This window comes from Gigantopelta aegis, chromosome 4 (genome assembly GCF_016097555.1).
Source record: "Gigantopelta aegis isolate Gae_Host chromosome 4, Gae_host_genome, whole genome shotgun sequence".
Classification (NCBI taxonomy): Eukaryota; Metazoa; Mollusca; class Gastropoda; order Neomphalida; family Peltospiridae; genus Gigantopelta; species Gigantopelta aegis.
In genome coordinates, this window is record NC_054702.1 from 26,485,928 (window position 1) to 26,510,771 (window position 24,844).

General features: G+C 35.9%; 1 protein-coding gene across 1 annotated transcript; it reads left to right on the forward strand.

The window, feature by feature from the left end:
• The first annotated feature begins 53 nt into the window (after nucleotides 1-53).
• On the forward strand, nucleotides 54-24,248 carry LOC121370290. The gene is made up of 6 exons (XM_041495428.1): nucleotides 54-165; nucleotides 8,737-9,693; nucleotides 12,781-12,903; nucleotides 20,627-20,737; nucleotides 21,550-21,681; nucleotides 23,062-24,248. The coding sequence occupies exons 2-6, from the start codon at nucleotides 9,036-9,038 to the stop codon at nucleotides 23,985-23,987; spliced, it is 1,950 nt and encodes a 649-aa protein (XP_041351362.1). The 5' UTR covers nucleotides 54-165; nucleotides 8,737-9,035; the 3' UTR covers nucleotides 23,988-24,248.
• The last annotated feature ends 596 nt before the right edge of the window (nucleotides 24,249-24,844 follow it).

Genomic DNA, 24,844 nt, shown 5'->3' on the forward strand with positions numbered 1-24,844 from the left:
ATTCCGCCTTATACACAGTTACAAGGGCCGTCTCATACCAAGCGAGGTTACAGCATGGATTAGTCTCGTTTTGTGTTTCTGCGATGAAATGTGCATGCTGTAAAGAAAATTTCGAGCACAAAAGTGGTCGGTTTCGAAGAACAGGAATTTATACACAATTCAAAGGTGAGCCCAGTGCTGCACAGACATTAAGTGATGTTTTTGATGTAACTGTCACTCCCGAAAAATAATTATTCGTCTTTGTCCAATGTAGTTTGACGATTCGTTCCTTGGACACAATTTTTTTTTTTTAATTTGTCAAATGGGGAAACAAAATTTAGAAAAGTAAAAAAAAAAAAAAACCTGGCTCATACATAGCTACAAAACTGCCAGCCACCCCAAGTGCCCGACAATCGCCAAAGCGACAGTAAGTGGTACACACGCCAAACAGACATACCAGTCGTAGATCAAAGAGTTTTTCACCTGGAAAAAAGGTGAATATAATATTTTGTTTGTGTGTGTGTGTGTGTGTGTGTGTGTGTGTGTGTGTTACTTTTGCGAGTTTTAGATTAGTGTAACTTTATTATAGACAATGCAGGTGTTGCTACTGAGCATAAAATGTCGCCAGATTATTTTTCAAATCCAAAAATTGCATAAACCCATTTATTTTATAACAAAACGTGATTTATTCAATGAATTGTTTTAGCCTAATTATTAGAAAATTTCCCCGTATTTTATGGAAATTCGCAGTTGAGGAATTTGGCGAGAGACATGTCTGATATGTTTGTTGTATTACATTTAACACCTTAAACAAACCATTAAAACTTCTGTTTACTGGTGCAAATGTATATTATCCGAAAACATATTTACATGCTTTATGTACAATATTAATATGAAACACGTGTAGTACACAGACAAGCAATTTGTTTGAATGTTCAATTTCAAAAAAAAATTAAAATATTCTGTGGGAAAGTACATATAAAAGATCTATTGCTAATGTACCGGGTTTCTTCTCTAAAACATTCAATAGCTATGGTTAATAAATCATTCTGCCCTAGTGGTGTCGTTAAACAAAACAAATGTCAATATTTCTTAGTTTGATCTGAATAACAAAACAAATATAATTATTTTGCAAGATAAGTTATAAAGATCGAATGAGCTATGCAGTGATTCAAAATAGGGTTTTGCTGCATTTTGCATTAACAAACATCGCCATCCTTCCCCTTAACGCTTCGGAATACATCTTATGATACCCCATCCCTCTCAAGAGCCTTACGTAATTCATAAAAATAAAATAATCAAATTAAATTACTACTAACTTTATCTTTCATAAGAGGAGGCAATACGTAGCACATACTTGTTCCGTATCCTGTCAATAACACCCCAAATGTATCCTTCAAATTCAAAATGGAATCAATAATCTGTAATTGTTTTGGTTTAATGACGTAATTAAATACAAATTTATCCAAAACGGCATAAGCCAACTCTTCCATGTTGTAACATTGCTTGGTATGAGACGGCCCCTGTAACTTTGTGCAAGACGGAATCACCCAGTGGGCGATCACGTGACCTACGTCACGATATAAGTTTGCGAGCTTTGCAATTCTTGCGATGGAGTGTGCCAAAGGTTAGCTAAATGTGGGTGCTGTCGGATTTCTTTTTGTATTGTGTGTATTAGTGATTAATAGGTGGATTAAAAAAAAATCTATTCACTCGAAAATGATCGATGTAAAGGTATTTGACGTCAAACATAGGATTGCTGTGGTATTAGAGCGGATATTTTCACTACCGTGTGGTGGGCAGCGATTGCCAGAAAATTACATCGCTTGATCTCAGACTGTAGCCAGGGCTGAAATTCTGTCCAAATGTCGGTCCAGCCCCCCCCTACAGTCAAAGTAGTCGGGCTATATACACAATTCCGGTTTCTAAATTTGTATTGTCGTAACGCACCGATCGGTATATCCACTCTATTATTTCCGATCTAATTATGAGCATGTATGTCACTGAAGCGTAGAACAGCTAAAAATTACAGAAAATAATAAAAATCTACGAAATTCCGCAGTTGGTGGTAAAAAAAGAAAGAAATGGAATAAAAAAAAACAGAACAAAATAATGTTAGTCAAATCGTGGGTTTTCCCCAACCATGAAGACTACTCCCTACCGTTCTCACAACTTTCTATCATATATCCACCATGCCAAAACCATTAAATATGTACACATTTGACTGATAATACTTGAGTGTTTGCAATAAAAAACGGTAAGAGCATTTAATAAAGTTTTAATTTGTAAAACGCCACGTTCCATTCTTCGCTGTTTACTTCCGGGTTCTATTCAATGTTATCGCGATTTAATATGAAGATATACGTGTTTAAAACCACAAATTATTCGTTTGCAGAGAAGTGTAAATTCAACCAAACGTGTTAACATAATTATTTTTAATAAATTATTTCAATGAAAAAACCCAACCAAAAAACACCAACCAAAAACAACCCAACCCAAATAAAATTATTAGTTATGGTAACACAAATATTATATATATACTCTTCCAAAAAAGTAGAACTCTAATAAGAATTTACAATGGCTAAAATTGTAAGGTATATCTGCTGTGGAGAATGGTTATAATGATAATAGTGAATTAATTGGGCAAACATTACAACCGGTAGTTCAGTATTACAGTAGGTTTATGACCACCAAAGATCTCGAAGGACGATTGGGGTCAGAAGTGAAATTGGAAAGTTGATGGGGTTTTTTATCAGTAAATCGCAAATTCAAACAATAAAAATGACTACAAACAAAACAATAACAACTGTATGATCAACAGAATGAAAACGATTGACAGAAATAATGTCCCACAGTAATTAATGGACCTTCCTGGAAATTGTCAAAATCGAGAATGACACACCACGCACGTGTACGCGTCAACTGCGTATATATATATATATATATATATATATATATATATATATATATATATATATATATATATATATATACAGGGCATAAAATTTAAATTTTTCAGACAACCAATATGTCGTTCGTGTAGTTTTAGTGATTACACGAACAATTTTCTTCAATAGTTAGATACAAATGAAAATGTTAATGGGCAACGATAATCAAACGAGAATCTAAGATGAGTGATTTTTGTAGCTTTTCTCTATTAAACCATCCTATCATAAATACGAAAATATACTTTTTGTGTGCTATGCTAGTTTCGATTCGTTGGAAATTAAGAATCCTGTAAAATGCTATTCATAGTAACGAGAACACGATTGTCACGAGATCTCGCGCACCGCGGTGCATGTTAATAATACTACATGCTCTTGTGACGGGCAAAATGGATTTTAAACTAATCAATCTAATGGTAGATGCACAGTTAATATAATTAATTTCGTCCGACACCAGGTACAGTCGCTAGAATGTCATCGAGTTTGTTATTAATAGACTCAAATCAGTCTGTAAGAAGCTACAAGTGTCGAACTCCGCGAAAAATCCGTAATCAAGCCGACTTATTCCGAATGGCTTGGAATAGCGGTGAGAGAAATTTCCATGACACCTATAGGCGTACGGACTCCCCTTTGTGAAGGGGCCAGGCTGCTTTTTTTGCCTGAATTAAACTAAAATGCCCGAATCTGGATAACATCATTTATTCATATTAGTATTACTACCAAACAGCTATACATGTATATAGGGTTGCAAACAAACCACTACGCATTTTTACAACTAATTTTGATGGTAGAATTATGGAAATATATGGTAAAAAGGTATCAGGTTAGCACATTTTGCCCGAATTTGAGGTTTTACTCCAGCACTGCTTATGATAACACATGTCTATTTTTATTTTTAAAACGTATTTTGTTTTTATCAGTGTCATTAAATTGCATCGGTATATAATATAATATTCTAAGAAACTACTCATTAAAGTTCTGTGACGTGCTTCAAACACCGAATATCATGACGCGTGCAAATGTCAGCAAATTGTAAATATGTCAGTGGCGTGCCAATGTAGGTAGCGTTTTATAATGAAAGTGACGGTAGTCATGAAGAAAATAGCTGGACACGTTGAATGACAGAGGGAAAGCTGGTTAGAACATTACAATAAAGCAAATTATGACGTACATCTAGGTCAGGGATTTCCCACTGCACGCAGTTTTCCAAAACATTGATTATATTAGCTAACACACGTTTTTTCCCCCGTTTTTCTGACGAGCGATTACAGCTTTTGCACGAACGATCCGTCGTTTATGTTGATATTGGTTTTGCATAACCGACAGACGAACGACAGAATCGTTCGTGCCAAATTTTATGCCCTGTATATATATATATATATATATATATATATATATATATATATATATATATATACACACACACAAACATATATTCAATGTAAAATCAAAAATTAAAAAATATATGTATACATTGTACATGTAATTAAAAAAAATCATTAACATACATTTAATTACAGAAATAAATATTAAATTTTTAAATGATGAAAAATAAATAGGAAATTTAAAATATTAAATATACTGTTTTTTGTTGTTAATTTTCTTTTTCTTTTTTACATGTAAGTAGAAATATAACAATGCTTTTTCATGCACATTTACATGAAATTAGAAATGATAGTGGTATTGTTTTGCAATATTTATAATTTGTTAATGTAAATAGTTTAATTTGTGTGTAAATGTATTTGACATACCGGTATCTAAATATTCTACTTTTCAGTACTTATATTAAGAAAAGTCCACTATAAATTATCTTAATCATGGTTCATACACTTATTTACCAAGAAAATTCATGACTTTCCATGATTTCCACTGATAATGAAATTAACAGCAATTGAAAACTGCTTTAGACATTATACTTTTGTTTAATAATAAATTGTAAATTAAAGATTAAAGATTTCTAAAACCAGATGCAGCAAGAAATAATTATGACTCACTTAACATATGGTTTTCTTCTTCACATACCTGTACAAGTGTACTCTATATATAAAAGTACACTTATGGTTTACTAATAGTTTAAAGTGAATATAGGTGCCACACCAATTAATTTAACACCCAGTGGTAAAGCGTTCGCTTGATGCGTCGGTGGACCCATTGGACTATGTCTCGTTCCAGCCAGTGCTCCACAACTGGTGTAACAAAGGCCGTGGTATGTACTATCCTGTCTGTGGGATTGAGTATATAAATCGAAAAGAGTAGCCCATGAAGTGGCGACAGCGGGTTTCCTCTCTCCTTAATCATATGTCTGACGCCATATAACCGTAAATAAAATGTGTTGAGTGCGTCGTTAAATAAAACATTTCCTTTCTTTGATACACAGGGACTATTTTCCTTAATTTTTTAATATTACTTAATGTCGAAATGATTAGTTATAGATAATGATAGATATAGGGCACGTAATGTCATTATTTACACAATTTTCAAGTAACGTTGTTTCACATTATCATAAATGTTTCCTGTTTACAACTGGTGTAGGTTTTGTTGAAAATAACACCAAGTTCCACGTCACACATGCCATGTATGTGCATTGTACACCTTGGTTCGCTGTGACAGGGAGGTCGAGCAACAGCAATAGATACAACAATTGCGGAGTCATAAAAAGAAAGAAAGGAATGTTTTATTTAACGACGCACTCAACACATTGTATTTACGGTTATATGGCGTCAGACATATGGTTAAGGACCACACATATATTGAGAGAGGAAACCCGCTGTCGCCACTTCATGGGCTACTCTTTTCGATTAGCAGGAAGGGATCTTTTATATGCACAATCCCACAGACAGGAGAGTACATACCACGGCCTTTAATATACCAGTTGTGGTGCACTGGCTGGAACGAGAAATAGCTCATTGGGTCCACCGAGGGGGGTCGATCCTAGACCAACCGCGCATCAAGCGAACGCTTTACCACTGGGCTACGCCCCCCCCCCCTCCCCAACCCGTGCATCAAAGGGACAGTAAATATGTCGTGAATAAAACATTTCGCTGTGTATGTGTGTACTATTTGACACCGGTTATAAGACCAGTTGACGCCCATTTGATTTATATGTGTAATGATATTTATTATTCAGTAAGAGCGGCCGCAGGATTCTTTTAGGAACAGGGGCCTATTTCACAAATCAAAGCTTACGTCTGCGACTAGCAGTTATACAGGGCAAACATTAACAAGTGTTTGGCATTTATTTCACGAAAAAACCCAACATCATTAAGGGAAATGGAGCATTTTAAGTACAAAAGAAAATGAAATACGTGTACTTTTTATCTGTATTTGTTGTACTATAATATTAATACAAATTGTGGTTTAGTCGTAGATTTACGTTTACGTGCAAAACTAGGCTTACGATGTTTTGCAAAATTGGGCCCAGACCTGTAGTAACAGCCCTCATCCTCACCCCACTCTACACGAGGACAAAAATGTAGTCTCTTGTTTTTGTCCTACTCTATATAAAGGTAAACGTATGGCTTATGCCCCCATCCCATTATTGAGACTATGATCTCCACTAGAGGCTGTGGCACCACCACCACCACTCCGCCCCACCCCCACATACACACAATTTCCCCCGACACACCCCATTCCAGATATCGTTCCTAAGGGCCTGAGAAACATCAATAACGGTGAAAGAGAGACAGAGACAAAGACAGAGAGAGACAGTTATTGTTTATGCTAAGCAAGTAGTTGTGATCATATATTGAACATGAAACAAGCCATGTGTGAATACTGCGTGTAATGCATCTCTTGAAATTAATGTAATTACTGTTAAGTTAATTGGTGTGGTACCTATATTCACTTTAAACTATTAGTAAACCATAAGTGTACTTTTACATATAGAGTACACTTGTACAGGTATATGAAGAAGAAAACCATATGTTAAGAGAGTCATAATTATTTCTTGCTGCATCTGGTTTTAGAAATCCACATTTGTAAAATACCTGCATTTTGTTTCTTTAATGTATAATTTATTACTCTTACAGCCTTTAGAGAGAAAAAACAGTATAATGTCTAAAGCAGTTTTCAATTGCTGTTCATTTCATTATCAGTGGAAATCATGGAAAGTCATGAATCTTCTTGGTAAATAAGTTTATGAACCATGATTAAGATAATTTCCAGTGGACTTTTCTTGATATAAGTACTGAAAAGTAGAATATTTAGATACCGGTATGTCAAATACATTTATGTTCAAACAGGCTCAGTGAAATCAGAATTCCTATCAGATTATGTCATTTTATTACAAATTAATCTATTTACATTAACAAATTATAAATATTGCAAAACAATACCACTATCATTTCTAATTTCATGTAAATGTGTATGAAAAAGCATTGTTATATTTCTACTTACATGTAAAAAAGAAAATGAAAATTAACAACAAAAAACAGTATATTTAATATTTGAAATTTCCTATTTATTTTTCATTATTTGAAAATTTTATATTTATTTCTGTAATTATATGTATGTTACTGATTTTGTTTTTATTACATGTATGCTACGTGTCACAATTATTAACTGATTGATATCCAATAGCATATGATTATTGATTAATAAAACAATATGCTCTAGTGGTGTCGTTGTGTGTACTCGGTTTTGGAACGAGAAATAGCCCAATGGGCCCACCGACGAGGATCGATCCCACACCGGCCGCGCATCGAGCAAGCGCTGTACCACTGGGCTACGTCTCGCCACAGCGCAGTGATAAATGCAAACGTAGGTGCGAAAAAGCTGAAAATAATTAAAAGTTTGTTTTGATTAACAACATCACCAGAGCTCAATAATCTATTGACCATCGTCTGTTGGATAAGAAACATTTTGTAATTTTTGACACATTGTTTTACAGGAATCTTATAGGAACTTTCCCATCCAGAGGACAACACATATCACGGCCTTTGATATACCCGTCCACAGAGGTGGTTCGGAAGCATTCCAGTCGAGCGCTCTATATCCCGCCACCTGGAAATAAGATAGATAAAATTGAAACCTAAAAAAAAAAACCCCGTAAAGTTAATGGGACATTCCTCAGCTTGCTGTACTTTTTAAAATGTTATCGACTAACAGAGCCTTTTTAACGATTGTAATTATATATCAAATATATTTTTCTGCATAAAATATTAATGGCTGTATATTGATTGTTCTAATATTTGTACTAGGTTAAATTTCATTTTATTTCCTAATTTTGTTTTTCGTACGTACAAAATTATTTGAATACAAAGTCTAGTTTGGGCTTGTTACAAATATCAAGACGACCAGAAACATATTGAATATACAGACACTGATATTCTAAACACGAAAATATATTTAATATGTAAGTTTAATCGTAGAAATATTTTATTAGTCAGAAACATCTTACAATGCAGCAAACTCAAGAATGTACCTTTAAAGTTTGTTTTGTTTAACAACCACATTGATGTACTAATCACCCGCAATAGGATATCAAACATTTCGTAATGTTTTACACATTCTGCTAGAGGAAACCCGCAATATATATTTTTTTCCATTAATATCTAGGGATCTTTATATGCACTTCCCCACACATAGGCCATGATTCTGCATTTTTTGGAAACACTACATGCATTTTTCATCTTTTACACTATATATATATATATATATATATATATATATATATATATATATATATCTATATATCTATATCTATATCTATCTATCTGTCTGTCTATCTATCTATCTATCTATCTATCTATCTATCTATCTATCTATCTATATATATATATATATATACAACCAATTTTACTATATATTTCAGAAAAAGATACCCTGATTGAGGAAAAGTCAACGCTATAATGGACACGGGCAACCCCTAGCCCATATCAGGCTATAGCACTGAGTTCACAACCCATGTTGTGACTGGTTTATTGCAATTTTTATGGAGTGACAATTCATATATAGACTGAAGCAGACGACAGTGCTTCATGGTTACAGTCACTACCTTGTCAAAACATCCTTCTCACACAGCTTTTTGCGGATTTTCATTATGGTAAATTATTAATCGTTAAGATTTTCAGAAATGGAACCTTGACTGAAAAAAAAATTAAAGGCGCCAAAATGTCAGATTATATAAGAAGATCAGAGCAAGAGGAGATATTTGTTTCAAAAGTTCTGGACCCACGATGCAAAATAATCGGCGTCACTGGGGGTCCAAGCACCGGGAAGTCCACCTTGATGGAGAATGTTATAATCAAGGTACAACATGACCATCGACACATACACTTTGTAACGGTAGATCTGTCCGACGTGACGTCACAGGAGGAATTCCGGATGAGAGTCCTTGGAGAACTAGGTAAAGTCGATGGCAAGAAGGTCGACTTCGGTCAAAGCAATGTTTTTATGGAGCAGGTGGTGTTAGTTGTGACGACGAGAAACTGCAAAAACATTTGCATGTGTTTCGATAACATACCAAGACCTAGCAAGGACGATAAACAATATTCTGTAAAGAACGACGCGCAAATGTTTATGAAAGAAATCGTGCAAAACAAAGAGCTGTGTTCACTGATGAAAGTTTTATACACGTCTGCACTTCAGCTACGATTTTGTAAATTTCCTCGAGGAGTGACCTTCGAAGCCACTCTCAGGCCGCTGAGCAATGAAGAATCTCGCGAGGTGTTTGCCACATTCGGACCCGAAAACGCTCAGATAGATGACGCGATAGTCCAATGTCTCAGAGACGTGGCCAACGGCAACCCACTAGTTCTTCAACTGCTTGGTAAGTTTCTTATACATATACGAGTGGGTGTCAGTTTCAGTTGTTGGCCCTAATGGATGGGGGTCGTCTTCTAGACTCGCTCTGTCCTGCTTAAATTATCTGACCCATAGCTTGACAGTGACATAGGACGGAGAAGACGAAGAAGAAGTTTGTTTTGTTTAACGATACCACTAGAGCACATTGATTTATTAATCATCGACTATTGGATGTCAAACATTTTATAATTCAGACATATAGTTTTAGAGAGGAAACCCGCTACATTGTTCTATTAGTAGCTAGGGATCCAATCCAATCCAACAGACAGGATAACACATACCACGGCCTTTGATATACCAGTCGTGGTGCACTGGCTGGGACGAGAAATAGCCCAATGGGCCCACCGACGGGGATCGAACCTAGACCTACCGCGCTTTACCACTGGGCTACGTCCCACCCCAAGAACGGAGTAGAGCCCCCATAGACTGCACACGTGTTCATGGATTCTCCAGCGTGTCTCGCCCTCAAGTATCAAACATTTAATCACATCTCACTGTAGTCTGTTTTGTCCATTTCCTCGTCATGTCTTGAGGTACCTAGTGGTCAAGTTCATAGGCATAACATATGCAAGTACAAAATGAACAACACTAAGCACATTACATCGATGAGCACTGATACATGTTATTAGACATGAAACTGAGTTCAGAAACTGCAAGGCTCAACTTTTATTGACACCCATCGTATGTAAATGCATGTCTCTCTCTCTGTCTCACTAGCTCTCTGTCTGTCTGTCTCTCTCACACATTATCTCTCTCTCTCTCACACATGATCTCTATCTCTCTCTCTCTCTCTCTCTCTCTCCTCTCTCTCTCTCTCTCTCTCTCTCTCTCTCTCGGTGTGTGTGTGTGTGTGTATTTGTGTGAATGTAAGTTTTTTTGGTCGCTTTGCCTTTCCAATAATTTTGGAAAAACATATATTATGAAGTAGTAAAATTATTTTTGAACAAGAAAACATATTTAAATACGTAATGGTAGTTGTGAAAAGAGCTCCATTACTTACAAGCATGCCAGGGGCGGATCCAAAAATATTTCGTGAGGTGACTAATGGGGTAAAGGGCACTTGAACCAAGTCATCAAAATGATATCCCAGTGAAAAAAAACTCAAATAAAAATGGACACTTGAATATTTTTATGTGGACAGATCCCCCCCCCCCCCCCCCCCCCCCCCCCCCCCCCCCCCCCCCCCCCCCCCCCCCCCCCCCCCCCCCCCCCCCCCCCACTCCGGTTCTTCGTATTGCAATAGCAGCAAACTGAGTAGTTTCTTTATATTAAGGATGAAACGCGCTGTCCGGGCGTATACACATCCTATCAGCTGTTCTGTCTTGACAAAGGCTAGTATTTCGTTAAAGATCGTAGTAGGCCTATAACGTAGTGCTGGACATCCGTCGGTTGGAGTTTGATCATCGGATGTAATCGGTTTGTAATCAATCGATCAACTTTTGATTATACAATCTCGTTAGAATGATATGCACTTGAGAAATATTTGATTATCAGAACTATGCACCCAATGTCGTGTTCAGTTCAAAGTTTACCTTTAATATAACGATAACTATTGTCGTTACGTATACATCATTCAACACAAACCCAAACCCTGGCATTTTTACATCAATTCTATCATCTAATGAATGAATGAATGAATGTTTAACGACACCCCAGCACGAAAAATACATTGGGCTATTGGGTGTCGAACTGTGATAAGTTCATGTAGTGTGTTCATTAGTAGGAAGGTAGGAAATGTTTTATTTAACGACGCACTCAACACATTTTATTTACGGTTATATGGCGTCAGACATATGGTTGAGGACCACACATACATTGAGAGAGGAAACCCGCTGTCGCCACATCATGGACTACTCTTTTCGATTAGTAGCAAGGGATCTTTCATATGCATCATCCAACAGACAGGATAGTACATACCACGGCCTTTGTTACACCAGTTATGGAGCACTGGCTGGAACTAGAAATAGCCCAATGGGTCCTTCGATGGGGATCGATCCTAGACCGACCGCGCATCAAGCCTATCATTTAAAGACTGTAGTTAACATTTTCCGGATTATGAATTTATATAATCGATCCTCACATCAACAGAGCTCAACCGATCGATTTTCGATTATTATCGATCATTGTTATATCACCAGTATTGCGATCACCCCCTCCCTTCAAGGCCATCATTAGCAGGCGGAATAGGGGAGGTTGCACACCCAGAAAAAGATGGCTGTTGAGGCACTCTATTACTGTTCCCTCACTCGTTTTGTACCGCCACTACTTTTATTTTAGTCTAGGTACGGCCCTATCCTCAAACACATTTTACTAAATAACTTCCATGTGAACCAGGGTTTAACCTCCTTTCCTTGCTCCCCTACCTTAACCTCTTTAAGGGCTGATAAATATTAATATAAAAAAAGAAAAAAAAAGAAAAGAAAAGTTAATTAAAATATTTAATTTTAGGCTGCCCGATCGAAATTATGCGCTAAAGATTTATTAATCAATATAATTATGTTTCTTCTGTGTTTTCGTTTTTGAATGCGCTTCCAAATTATTAATAACCCCTTTTCCTTTTTAGTATAAAATTCTAAATTGTTCCAATATAGGTCCCATGCTATCCAGAGACGGGACCCAGGATAGACATGCCTGGAACCTTAATGGTATAGGAGCATGTTTAAAAAGTTCAAATTCAAATTGCGTTGATGCCGGTACCGAGATACGAAGCTAGTACCAACCAGCCTTAAACGCGTTTTTATTTAAAATTGCCCTTTCTGGGAGCAAACTGATTTGTGTTTTGTGGATGCGTGGACACACAATTCAGGACATACAACTTAATTGTCCCAAGTTAACGTGTGACTTTAAACCAAACATTTATTTTGGGGGGTCCAAGACCCGTGCTTATAAAACTTTTAGAGTCCAGACTCAATCTTTAATGACGTCACACGCAAACAATTTGTATGGCGTTGTCATGACATTCATGTCTCAGACTCTAGAGTCTTAAGGTTTATAAGCACTGATTTTCATCGTTAACACTTATATATTGTGTGAGTTTAACGTTTGATTTTAGCATTAGAGCTTGGCTCAGATGAAGATCTTTTTACGGATATGGATTTGAAGGAACTCATGTCGGACGACCAAAAACGACTTCAGTTCGTCAGCAGGGAAAATTACACGGACGATGAAAATATAGGTATGTATCTATAGATCGTGGGCCCACTATACCCCCCTGCCCCCCCCCCCCCTCCCTAGGGTTTTTCAAGATGAGTATATCTTTGAAGCCTATCCATAGACATATTCAAATCAGCTTGTCTGCAGGCAATCTGTTGGTGGGTGTGCCTGTAGGACATGTTTGAGTGTAGGCACCCTATTTATTTTTAACAGGGCAAATTTCTGATCAAGGTGAATGTTCCACATAATTTTCAAAAATATTTGAAAATAATTCTGGACTATATCACTGCTTTTACTTTAAAGCTGGGTTACTGGTGAATGTATTCCACCAAAAAATAATACATTTTTGGCATCTGACTAAGCATAGTGAATCAATGAATTTGAAATGTTCTGAGTATTACAAAGATAGTTAATGAAAAAACTGCATGACAATGTTCAAGTTAACATCCAGACATATTTTGAACAGATTTAAGACCAAATTATGAATGCTATTCATGCTAAATTACATGTTCATAACAACAAACCACAAAGCAATGCAATATATGTGGTATGGATATAGTATCGGGGGTATACTCACCAGCAAAAGTTACACAGTTCCCGATAAAAGTTACACAGTTCCCGAAAACATTCTGATCCTTTTATTATTGTATTGTATTTAATATCTGAAGGCAGCATTACTTAAATGTGGTGCAGTACATGCTGTCTAAACCATTTACATGGATATTTTGAATATTTTTATATTACACACAAGTCTTACAAACATAAAATGTGAATTTACATACCATTCTAGGCAAGGCTGCATTACATATACAATTTATCTATCTCACAACAGTTCATCTTACAACAGCTAGGTTTTTTGTTGCTTTTTGTAATATTTTAGAATTGCAGTTCTATTTGTATTATGCTTAACTTATGTTTTGGTGTATATAATTGATATCTACATAGAATATTGTCATCAGGCAAATATCTAGCACTATAAAAATCTAACTTTCATTCCCAATTCTCAATCATTTTATGTGACCCAAATATGATATATGTGAAGTTTACAATTTTCTATTTCTACATCCTTCCTTTTATTCTATAAAGTAGATGTTAATAACAATTACAAAACAATATAATATGAGGTATGAATAATTATATACTTCTCATAATAAGTTACTAGTAAGCAATGCCAGAAATGTATTAATTTCTATGTATACACATACTTAGGATTGCCTGAAGCTTTTATTATTAAAAAACAAATTGACCTGGCTTTTTTCTATAACATATTGAGGCTTCGTTATTCAAATATGGTTAAGTATATGGAGTTTATATACTATGTTCACAAATTTATGAAGATGTCCCTCTGTTCTTAGTACCAATCAATTATAAGTACCTTTCCTCGGCATGTGTTAAAACATTTACAATTCATCTATCTCACAGAAGCTTGTACTATTTTTAAAAACATATTTGTATTTAAATTGTGCTTAATTTATGCTTAGGTTTATATAATTGACATCAGATATAGTCATCAGGCATATCTAGTACTTGACTTTCTTTCCTAGTTCAGTCTTATCATCTGACTCAAATATAATGTCTATTATGTTCACAATATCTGTAATTTCTTATTTTGTTCTCTGGGCCTTTGCTCTTGTTCCTCCCTCAGTATGTCAACAGCTCTTGTTATCAGATCACAAACCATCCAATTCAGCTTCAGTATTTCTTTGGACATTTCTCAGCCATTTTTATGAGGCAACATATAGATGTACACAGCATCATTAAGGATGCAGGGAAGACACCAACTAGTAATTCCAGCTGTGCTTGGCATTATTGGCTATGATACCAACAGTGCTTTTATGCAGAATAGAAAACTGGAGGTTTTGAATATTCAAGCAACGCCAAGACTTCCTTGAAATGTTGTTAGCTCATGGAAGTTCAGCAAAAATTGATGTTCATATATTTAAGAAGTAGATCATTTCATATACCTTCTCTATGGGAGTGCAGGTGCGAATAACATACAAAAAGATCATGACTTGAGAAATATCTGGAAATGTTTGTTGCCAAACCAAGGATGATAATATTGAACTACAGTAGAGTATAAATCAGCCTTCTCCACTCTACATGTATGTATTCACTGAGAATGCTCTGAGAATGCACATAAAGAGAACAAATTGCCAAGTTGTCATTTGGTATCAGTCATGCCAGGCATACCAGGCTATTCCCCAACCAAATTGTCATATGGCTGAGAAATTTTAGAAGGCACACTAGAGATGAAATAGTGATATGATACCATGAGAGCTGATGGACATACTGATGGAGGAACCAGAGTAGAATCTGGAGAAGGAGAATACCAGAAATTGTGAACATGACAGACATATTTTAATTGCATGAAAATGCAAAGGAATATGAAAGGAAGTCAAAACGTTCCTAGACACTATTTGATGTAGAAACTAATTATATACACTTGAGCATAAGTTAAGCACAATGTAAATATAAAGGCAAATCTAAAAATATTACAAACACAGACTAGTATAAGATGAACTTCTGTGAGATAGATGACTTGTACATGTAATGCAAAACAAATTATGGTAGGTACACAAAACTGATGCTTTAAATTTTTAACACTGGTGTTTAGTAAAGAGGGACATATTCATAATATTGATGCACATACATGTATACTCAACAAAATTAATTAAGGGCTAGTAAACTTTCTTATATTATAATATAATTCTTTGTTACTGTCATATTATTTTAGCATGTTTTGGTCATATATATGGCTTCTATACATTTTTTCAGTAAACGTTTACTGGTTATACACACAAAAAACACTGGGTATTTCACATACTTATGAAAAATATTGAAATGAGCATTAGGCAAGTATTTGTTACACATTTGTTCAGAATGTTGTTTGTTATTGTGTTCCCTCAAAATTATTATTTAAGTCATTAAGTTTAAGAACATGCCACAATGCTGACAACTTTCAACGGAAGAAGTTGTATTTTCCCCCATATTTAAAGGAAAATGCTAAAATATCTATTGGACCTTAATTAATTTTGTTGAGTATAGTATAGGCAGATATACTGAACCATATTTGAATAATGCTGCCTCAATATATTAAATACAGTGCAATTTTTAATAGTAAAAGGTTCAAGCAGCCCAAAATATGTGTAAATATAGAAAATAATGCATTTCAGGCATTGCTTAACTTTTGCCGATGAGTATATCATTATTCATACCACATATTGCATTGCTATTTGGTTTGTTACTATTAACATCTAGCGTAGGATGAATATCATTCATTTTGGCCTTATATCTGTTAAAAATTTATATGGATGACAAATCACTATATTTAATTTTTCAATATAGTGTTTTTGTAACACAAAATGTGCAACGGTACCCCCATTCAAATGACGATATTTTTTTTAATCCACCAACATTTTTGCTGCAGACAAGCAGATAATAAATTCATATATAATGAGGTATCTAAAAATACTTGTCTCCAAAATCCCGGGGGGGGGGGGGGGGGGGGGAGTTTTTCGGTATCTGGCCCATGGACTACTATTAGAGCTGGGCGATATTCCGTATATACCGTTCGGTATCGGTATCGTGTCAATACCGATTTATCGTACCGAGAAAATCTCAAAATGCCGAACATTACCCACAAAATAGCTGATAAGAAGAGTGCGTGGGCACAGTAAAGTGGGTCTAATAATTTCTGACAGGAGATGCAGCTTGAAACCCAATGTTGCTGAACAATTAGTATTTCTAAATCACAACCTCAAATCTAAAGGCATAAAGCCTAAAAGCCACTGATTGTAAAATAGAAATGGCCACCAGTAGATTGTACTGCAAGACTGTTCAGTGTGTAGATGGTTTAATTTGTTTATTATTTAATGTTTATGATCCTAGACTGGGAGTCTTAAGGACAAAGTTATTTAATTCAAGACATTCTATCACATAACTAACAGTGACACCAACACCTTTTAACGCCAAGAAGGCTCTAGAACTATTTCGTTTTATGATGTGCAAGTGTGCATTATCATTGTTCAGCATGTGTTGGCAAGGTTAGGCTGGAGGTGACGTCTCTGATCATGCTACTACGTTGTTGTTGTTGTTGTTTTAAATTATTATTACTACTTCTCATCATTATTATGGCCCTGGGGAAATTGCAGACTGTGGATGAGTACTCTACTTACCCGGGCCTGAACATATATGTTTATTATTTTCCTTTGCTCAGACATCGAAGTTTGAGTGAACGACTTACTACAGTCTACCTGAAGACTGAATATAACATTATCTCTATATTGTAACTTTTCCAAATCTATTTCATATTATTTGATGATCACACAGTATCACGCAGTAACTGTGATATATAATAAAACATGTTTGTTATTACATACTAAGTATTTGACATTGATTATTGTGGTTCTATTACTTCCGTAGTCTATTTAACTGTAGAGGTTTACCTGTGGGTCAGCAGATGAGCAATGGTTCAAAAGCATTACCGGTTAGAATACCTACCTATCCTAAACACACAAAAATGGGTTGGATATAAACAAGGAAAAGGCTCTAACTTGGACATTCGTTTAGAGGTAGGTATACATAAAATACTGCTTGATATGGGTATAGTTATCAGTACTATGTCAATACCGAATACCGTACCGATACCGAGGTAAATCACCCCCCACAATACCGATACCGAACTTGAAATTTCAGTACCGCCCAGCTCTAGTATCTATCATAGTACTTAACAATGCACCATGAATACTCGACTTGTTTAATTACTAAATGCGATGCCACACAATACGACTGCCTCGTACGAGAACAACCAATTGCACAGCAACCGATGAAATCGTAATGTTGTCTTGGCACAATCAGCTATTCTCGTGGCTATTCTTGTACGATAACTCGTAACGTGTGGCGTCGGCTTAAGGTCCATTTTCTATGTGTTCCGTTTTAGGCGAAGCGCTGGGTGGGGGTGGGGGATGGGAGATACAGCGCTGTCGCGGGTTGCAGAAAAGTGAAACCGTATGCATGCAAAAATCTATTCTATCCAGGTGCAAAACCGATTTGTTATGAAAATTAGACCCGGCGTGTGTAAAACGTTTGCCGTTAAAAATCATATCTACATATATCTAGGATCACAACCAAGGTGGACAACATTACCAGCAAGCTACTGGGAATTTGTAGGTCTCTGTTAAATATGGTTAAATCACGCAGTGTTTTCCAACTGCCCAGTAGTCAATATCAGAGTTGGTCTCTTTTGGAACTTTATATTTGAAGTTCATTTTACATGGATGTTTTTTCCAAGGAATACGATGGTGAAAACTATTTCTTGTTTGCTAAAATGTGCCCAACATAATCCCCTCGGGAAATTCACTTATATATGTCAATATTGGTCTATTTTTTAAATTTTTGTATCGACTTATATCAATTTAATGATGGCCAATTCCATCAAATAATTTTCAACATTCAAGATGGCCACTATATTGCTCATCATTCAAAACGGCCGCCAAAATTATGAAATTTTCTAACGTGTTCACCAAATATAATTCCCCTTAATGTTTTTATCTTGTGTATTTATACTTTATACCAACACTACTACAGATTCATAGTAAACACACATTTTATTTTTGCCAAAAAATATACATTTTGTAGGCATACATACATATTTATATATAAAATAATATAATGTGCACACTGCGGGGAATGGTATGTAGCATCGGGTTACAATCGATAAAATTCTATAGTAAATGGGTAATGCATGCATAGCAATAATATACAATATAATAACATATGTCATGTATCAATGTTGTCTGTTCTATGCGTGGTAGCAGTGTTCAAATACTTACACAATTTAATTAGCTGTTTTGAATTGTCGCTGGACAGTAGTTGCGTTAATTTAAATGTTGATGGTTTATTATAATAAAACGGTTTAATATATTTATCTCTTATGTTACTGAAGAAAGGACACACTAGAACAAAGTGATATTCGTCTTCTACTACATTCATATTGCACAGACGACAAATTCTATTATTCCTGTCAATATTGTGGTATCTGCCCGTTTCTATAAAGAGATTATGGGAAGATAATCTATATTTACTCAAAATATGTTTATATTTCAAGGCAATAGGTTTCTGAAGATAAGGTTGTAAGCAATAATTATTAACAACGAATTTGTATAACAGACATTTTGGAGAATTGTTGAATACAGCTTACATAGATTGAATAAATTGATCAGTCATTCTCTGTTTGAATAGTGATATAAATGTATTGCGATTTTCTACATTTTGATTATACCATATGTGACCAAAACCATAAATGTTTTGTCTTCACTTGTGTTTCCTTGTAAATTTTGTAATAATGAATTCTTCTTTGTGGGATGTTCTTGAGGGGGGAGAGTACTGATCAACTATTTGATTCATACAGACATTAAAGGGACAGACCCTAGTTTTTAAACGCTAAGGAATATTTGTCACCTAGACCCTAGTTTCTAATGGGATCGATCCTATAGTCCGTCCCATCCTCCTATAGAAATATGGTTTTTTTTTTTTTTAAATAATTTCGGTTTGGTTTGACATAAAAAGAAAAGTAAAAGTGTTTTAGAAATAACAAGAAACCCGACCATTTTTGTGTGCAAATAAAACAATATTCGGTTTAGAAATAAATAATTCTGTAATAAAAACCATAGTACGAAAACGGCGCTTTCAGCATTATGGCCGCCATTTTGTTTTATGGACTGGTATATAGCCTTCTATATAGCCTTAGTGGCTATAACATTTTTATTAATATCAGCAGGCCCGTGGATTTTTGTATGTACCTTTGCCTGCCTGGGGGACACATACCCTGAAAAGGACAACCCCAGTTATCCAGCTCTTTCTCCCAGGATATTGGTTTAAACAAACACACCCTCTAAACCTGGCCGGAGTACACCCATTTTACACAAAAAGCACTACTTTTGCATGGGTCGGAATTACCACAAACAAGTCTTCAATATCAACAATTTACACACGTTTACAAACTACATGCTCTCCCCTGTCAACTTCAGTCAAATAGTTGCCATTTCATAGTTGTCTGCCATGAAATAATCACTTTCAAACAGCAGACTACTTGCGCAGACAAATGGGAAAATAACTGTAATCTGACGCCTGTTGCTCTGTAGTCAAATTAATCAAATAGAGTTATCTCGTATCAAGACAACAAGTCCATAAACCAAAATGGAGACCATAACGCTGCAAGCAGCGTTTTCTTCCTATAGTACTAGTATGTATTACAGTTTTATTTATTTCTAAACCGAATATTTGTTTTAATTGCACACACACATGATCGTTCCAAAACACTTTTACGTTTCTTCTTACGTCAAACCAAACCAAAATTATTCCCCCCCCCCAAAAAAAAAAAAAAAAAAAAAAAAAAAAAAAAAACAACAACAACAACACACACAACAAAAAACAAAAAACAAACCCATTTCTATAGAAGGATGGGACGGACTATAGACCGATCGCGCATCGGCCGAGCGCATTACCACTGGGCTACGTCTCGCCCTAAATTATATGTTAAAGACAGTATCGTACGAAGTATTTAGTTTGCAATATTCGTACATCTTCTCCTACTTGACAGTTCCACGTATTGGTGGAGCACTGGGAACTATGCCTAAGGGTCGAATCCCAGCAACGGCATGAGAACCAATTTGTGAGGCCAAAAAGTATTGGTTTTTTTTTTTTTTTTTACATTTATGTTTATAATTCTAAATCACATTTTACAGGAAAGCAACTCGGTCAGTTTGTAAAATCTCTGTCCGGGTGTTTACAGCAACACGGACAATGTGTCGTCAAACATGGCGGTGTCATCGACGTGGATATGCTGGCAAGAGCAGGTAAATACACGTCTATAGGTGTGTATGTGTTTCTGTGTGTGTATGTATGTATTTGTATGCATGTGTTTGCGTAAGGGTCGGGAGTCAGCTCAGTCGTTTGAGCGCTCGCCTGAGGTGCTTGCGTTGTAGGATGGAATCACCTTAGTGGATGCATTCAACTGATTGGGTGAAAGGTCGTGGTATGTGCTGTCCTGTCTGTGGGAAAATGCATATAAAATATCACTTGCTGCTAATGAAAATTAATGTAGCGGGTTTCCTCTGATGACTACGAGTCAGAATTACCAAATGTGTGACACCCAATAGCCGATGATTAATTAATCAATGTGCTCCAGTGGTGTCGTTAAACAAAACATATATATAGTGTATACGTGTGTATAGTTGTTTGTATGTTTAGTTGTTTGTGGTTTGTGTGTGCATATTTATGTGTATGTTTGGTTTTCTGTGCACGTGTGTGTTTGTGTGTCTGTTGTTTGTAAGAGTGGTTTTGTGTGTATACTAATTATATGGTTTGTATGTGTGTTTGTGCCTTGTGTGTTTGTGTGCTTATTTATATTTATGCTTGTATTATTGTGTGTTTGTGCCTGAGTGTATACATGTATATGGTGTGTATAGGATGCACGCGCGCATCTCTCTCTCTCTCTCTCTCTCTCTCTCTCTCTCTCTCTCTCTCTCTCTCTCTCTCTCTCTCTCTCTCTCTCTCTCTCTCTCTGTCTCGGTCTCTGTGTGTGTTTGTTTTGTTTGTGTAGGTATGTATTTAAAATAATAATTGACATTAACTAAAGGAAACTGTTAAAACGTTGTTCGTTTTACAGAAAATAAACCAGCTGCCGTTATCAAGTTCCTGATCTCTCAACTGTTACGAGCAAATGTGATCCATAGAGTAGGAGAAAACAGATACGCCATGTCAACACTGTTGATGGACATCTTTAAACTAGCATTCACAAGTACATTTAAACTTTCTTTTCTTTTTTAGCAATTAAGAATAAACCATACTCATTAATGTTGTTACTGTCGTACACCATCATTCGACAATCATTGCAATAACTAATATCTAATATTACTGAAAGGATAATTAAATATGTTAAATAGAATCCATGTTTCTATTTTTATTTGACTCTGCTATCCATGTTGAATATTTAAAGGGGCATTCTCGTTACGCGATATGTCATACCGACTTGTCTCATGCAATGGAATCGTACTGTGACAACACCTAAATCGGAACGACATTAGTCGGAATAGTACCGATTAGAACATGTTCTGTTTCTCACGAGTTCTCAGCCAAACAAATCACATTAAAGTTCAACATTTCAAGTTTGTCACCTCTGGGTGATTTGGTTTGTTTATATAAACATGTCAAAATGTCCGGATTTCATGGGTCCATAGAACCTATTATTGTCCAAATGTGGTCAATAATTGTTGTTACATAATATCATCAGTAAATTGTCTACGTATAGGTTAGAAGGCATTAAGACGTTTCTTCAGAAATAAGAAGGAGCGGAACGAAGCGGGGCCCATTCTTATTTCTGAAGAAACGTCTTAAGTGATCGACGCCAGGTAATCAAGCGGAACAGACAAATGTACCTAATCGCAATAAATGAAAACTATAAAGCTATGAGGCCTATATATGAACTCCCGTCTCCACAACATAGGAAACCAGCATTCTATCAACTTTATTTTTAATATTTTTATCCGGTTTTAATAAAAAATGTAATATTAAAATTCATATTATTATCATCAAATAATTCTATAATTGTTTTCCCTATTTTTATAAAAATAAATTACAATTAAATAAATAATTGTTAACATCATCAACTACTTTACAGCTATTGCAATTGGGAGATTCACTTTTCCTAATTATAAATTTAATATTGTTAAGTCCTACAGTGACTCCCATTCTTAATCTAGTAATAATTTTAGTAGCTTCTAAGTTGAAAGATGTTGGCCCCCTTGTGGAGACGACAGGTTTAATATTGGTATGCCATGACCTGGTCCTATGGTCCCAATCGGTTTGCCACATTTTAACAAGGCATGGGTTAGCCAATGAGCAGGCTTCAAGATAATTATGTCTAATATTTATGTTAATAGCTTCAATGGTTAAGGATTTGTTGGCATTTAAGTCAGCTTTTATAGTGCTATTGAATTGTGAATATCCCGTAGGATTAAGTCCAAAATATAAAGCTTTGCGCAGTTTTCATATGGTAATTTTGAAGCATAATTTGGAACGGTTCATCAAAACGAAATGAAGCTATTTGAGTAGTTTTGACTTAGTTTGGTGAATTATAGCTCAATTCTGTTTAAAATAAAACATTCATATATCATTGTAGGAAAGCCAAATACACGTACGCCTGGGGAGACATCAACCAACAAAGGTAACAGCGACCGCGAGACTCCAGTGTGTGACGATGAGGACCTCGCAAACCGAATGAGCAGTGTGAGCTTCAATTCTGCAGAAAAGAAAAACACGAAGAAAGCTGAAGAAAATCAAGACATTTCGATTAACGATTTGGTCAACAGCCCTCGGCCATCTTACTACCGTACACAGATATCTTTGTCGGCAGATGGTGGGGGTGACCATTCAACACAGCTCCACATGGAACCAGAAGCTACAACGGAAAAGAGTGACACTAAACATCCACAAATCAACGGATTACAACGCAGCGGTTTATCGTATCCAGATATGTCTTCTGATGTGAGAACTGGCATTGGTGATGTTAGTGACACTGGAAACAATAACTCTAATGACTTGTCAAAGAATGACGCCGACGAATCTATTGTCAATAACCTCGATTATACGATTGGAACTCGAACACATAACAAACCTCTTCTGCGAAACAACAGTATTCCCGATGATTCGCTTTCTCAGAGACGGTTAAATGTGAGAAAATCTAACAGTGATACAGACCTATCATCGTCAACAGCTAGTGATGCACAGAATACAGCATCTTATGTGCCCAGATCGCGTGAATTGAATGCAGAAATACCAAACCACAACAATGTGGATAGCATGCAGTGCAATCTCAAGTCCTCATCAAAAGAGATCCCCAGACCGTGTGTTGTAAATACCGTCAGCGATTCCCGTGGCAATGTCTATTATGTGGTACCAGTGGAGCCGTTTGATGTACCAGAGTCTCCCATCAGCGTACCGCAACTGAGGAATTTAAACCGAGCACCATTAGGTTCCTGTTCAGAATTTGTTGTCAACAGCTTGGACTCTAGCTCAGATGACACTTCCAGAAAAACAGTCTGGTGAATGCGCAAAAATTCCGTTCTCCGTTCGCCCATTAAATCAGGACAGCATTTACATGGTCATAACGAGTTATGCAAAGTGAAATGAGTTACCTGGAAATTTGTTTTGGAGGATGATTAACACATGAAAATGGTATACGCGAATTTGACAAATCCCAGAGGCTTGCATGTGCCCGGCATTAACACGGTGACAGAAACGAATGCAAACCTTAGAACATTGAAAACTCGCATTCCATAATTGTTATTTAAACATCTGAAACTTTAATGACAAAACATTACTGTTTTGTTCTCCAGGTGCTAGGAAATAGCATTTCAGGCCATATAAAGATTAGAAACAACTGTCAAACTTTACGGGGGGTTTACCACCGCAAACATCCTTCCTACGGGGCTGGGGCCCATTTCAGTAAACATCGTAAGTTTATGTCTTCTACTAGCAGTCATACCGGTCGTGCGTTTGCACGTGTTTGACATCAATTTCACGCAGAAAATAACATAATTTCGGAAGCTGGGTATTTTGAAGACAACAGAAAATGAAATATGTGTTCTTCTAACTATATTTGTTGAACTATAATAGTAATAAGAATTGTGGTTTAGTCGTAGATTTATGTTTACGCGCAAAACTAGGCTTACGATGTATTGTGAAATTGGGCCCTGTACACTACTTAGAGAGTGAAGAACGTAGACTTAGTCTTAAAACGGAACACAAATTGTGTTAATTCTTGTCAAACGTTGTTACGAAGAGGCGCGAATGGGGGCTGGTCTAAAAATCAAATTGTTGCCTTTTTATATGTACAATCAACGCCAAAAAAACCCTATATCATATATTCTAAAATACATAGACAAATGTCTATACATTTTGTA

Excerpts from the sequence above, each read along its gene's own strand:
- LOC121370290 (XM_041495428.1), top strand. The coding sequence starts at position 9,036 with ATGTCAGATTATATAAGAAGATCAGAGCAAGAGGAGATATTTGTTTCA. Across the intron at positions 20,738-21,549 it reads GGATATGCTGGCAAGAGCAG|AAAATAAACCAGCTGCCGTT; the intron begins GTAAATACACGT and ends TTCGTTTTACAG. Across the intron at positions 21,682-23,061 it reads CTTTAAACTAGCATTCACAA|GAAAGCCAAATACACGTACG; the intron begins GTACATTTAAAC and ends ATATCATTGTAG.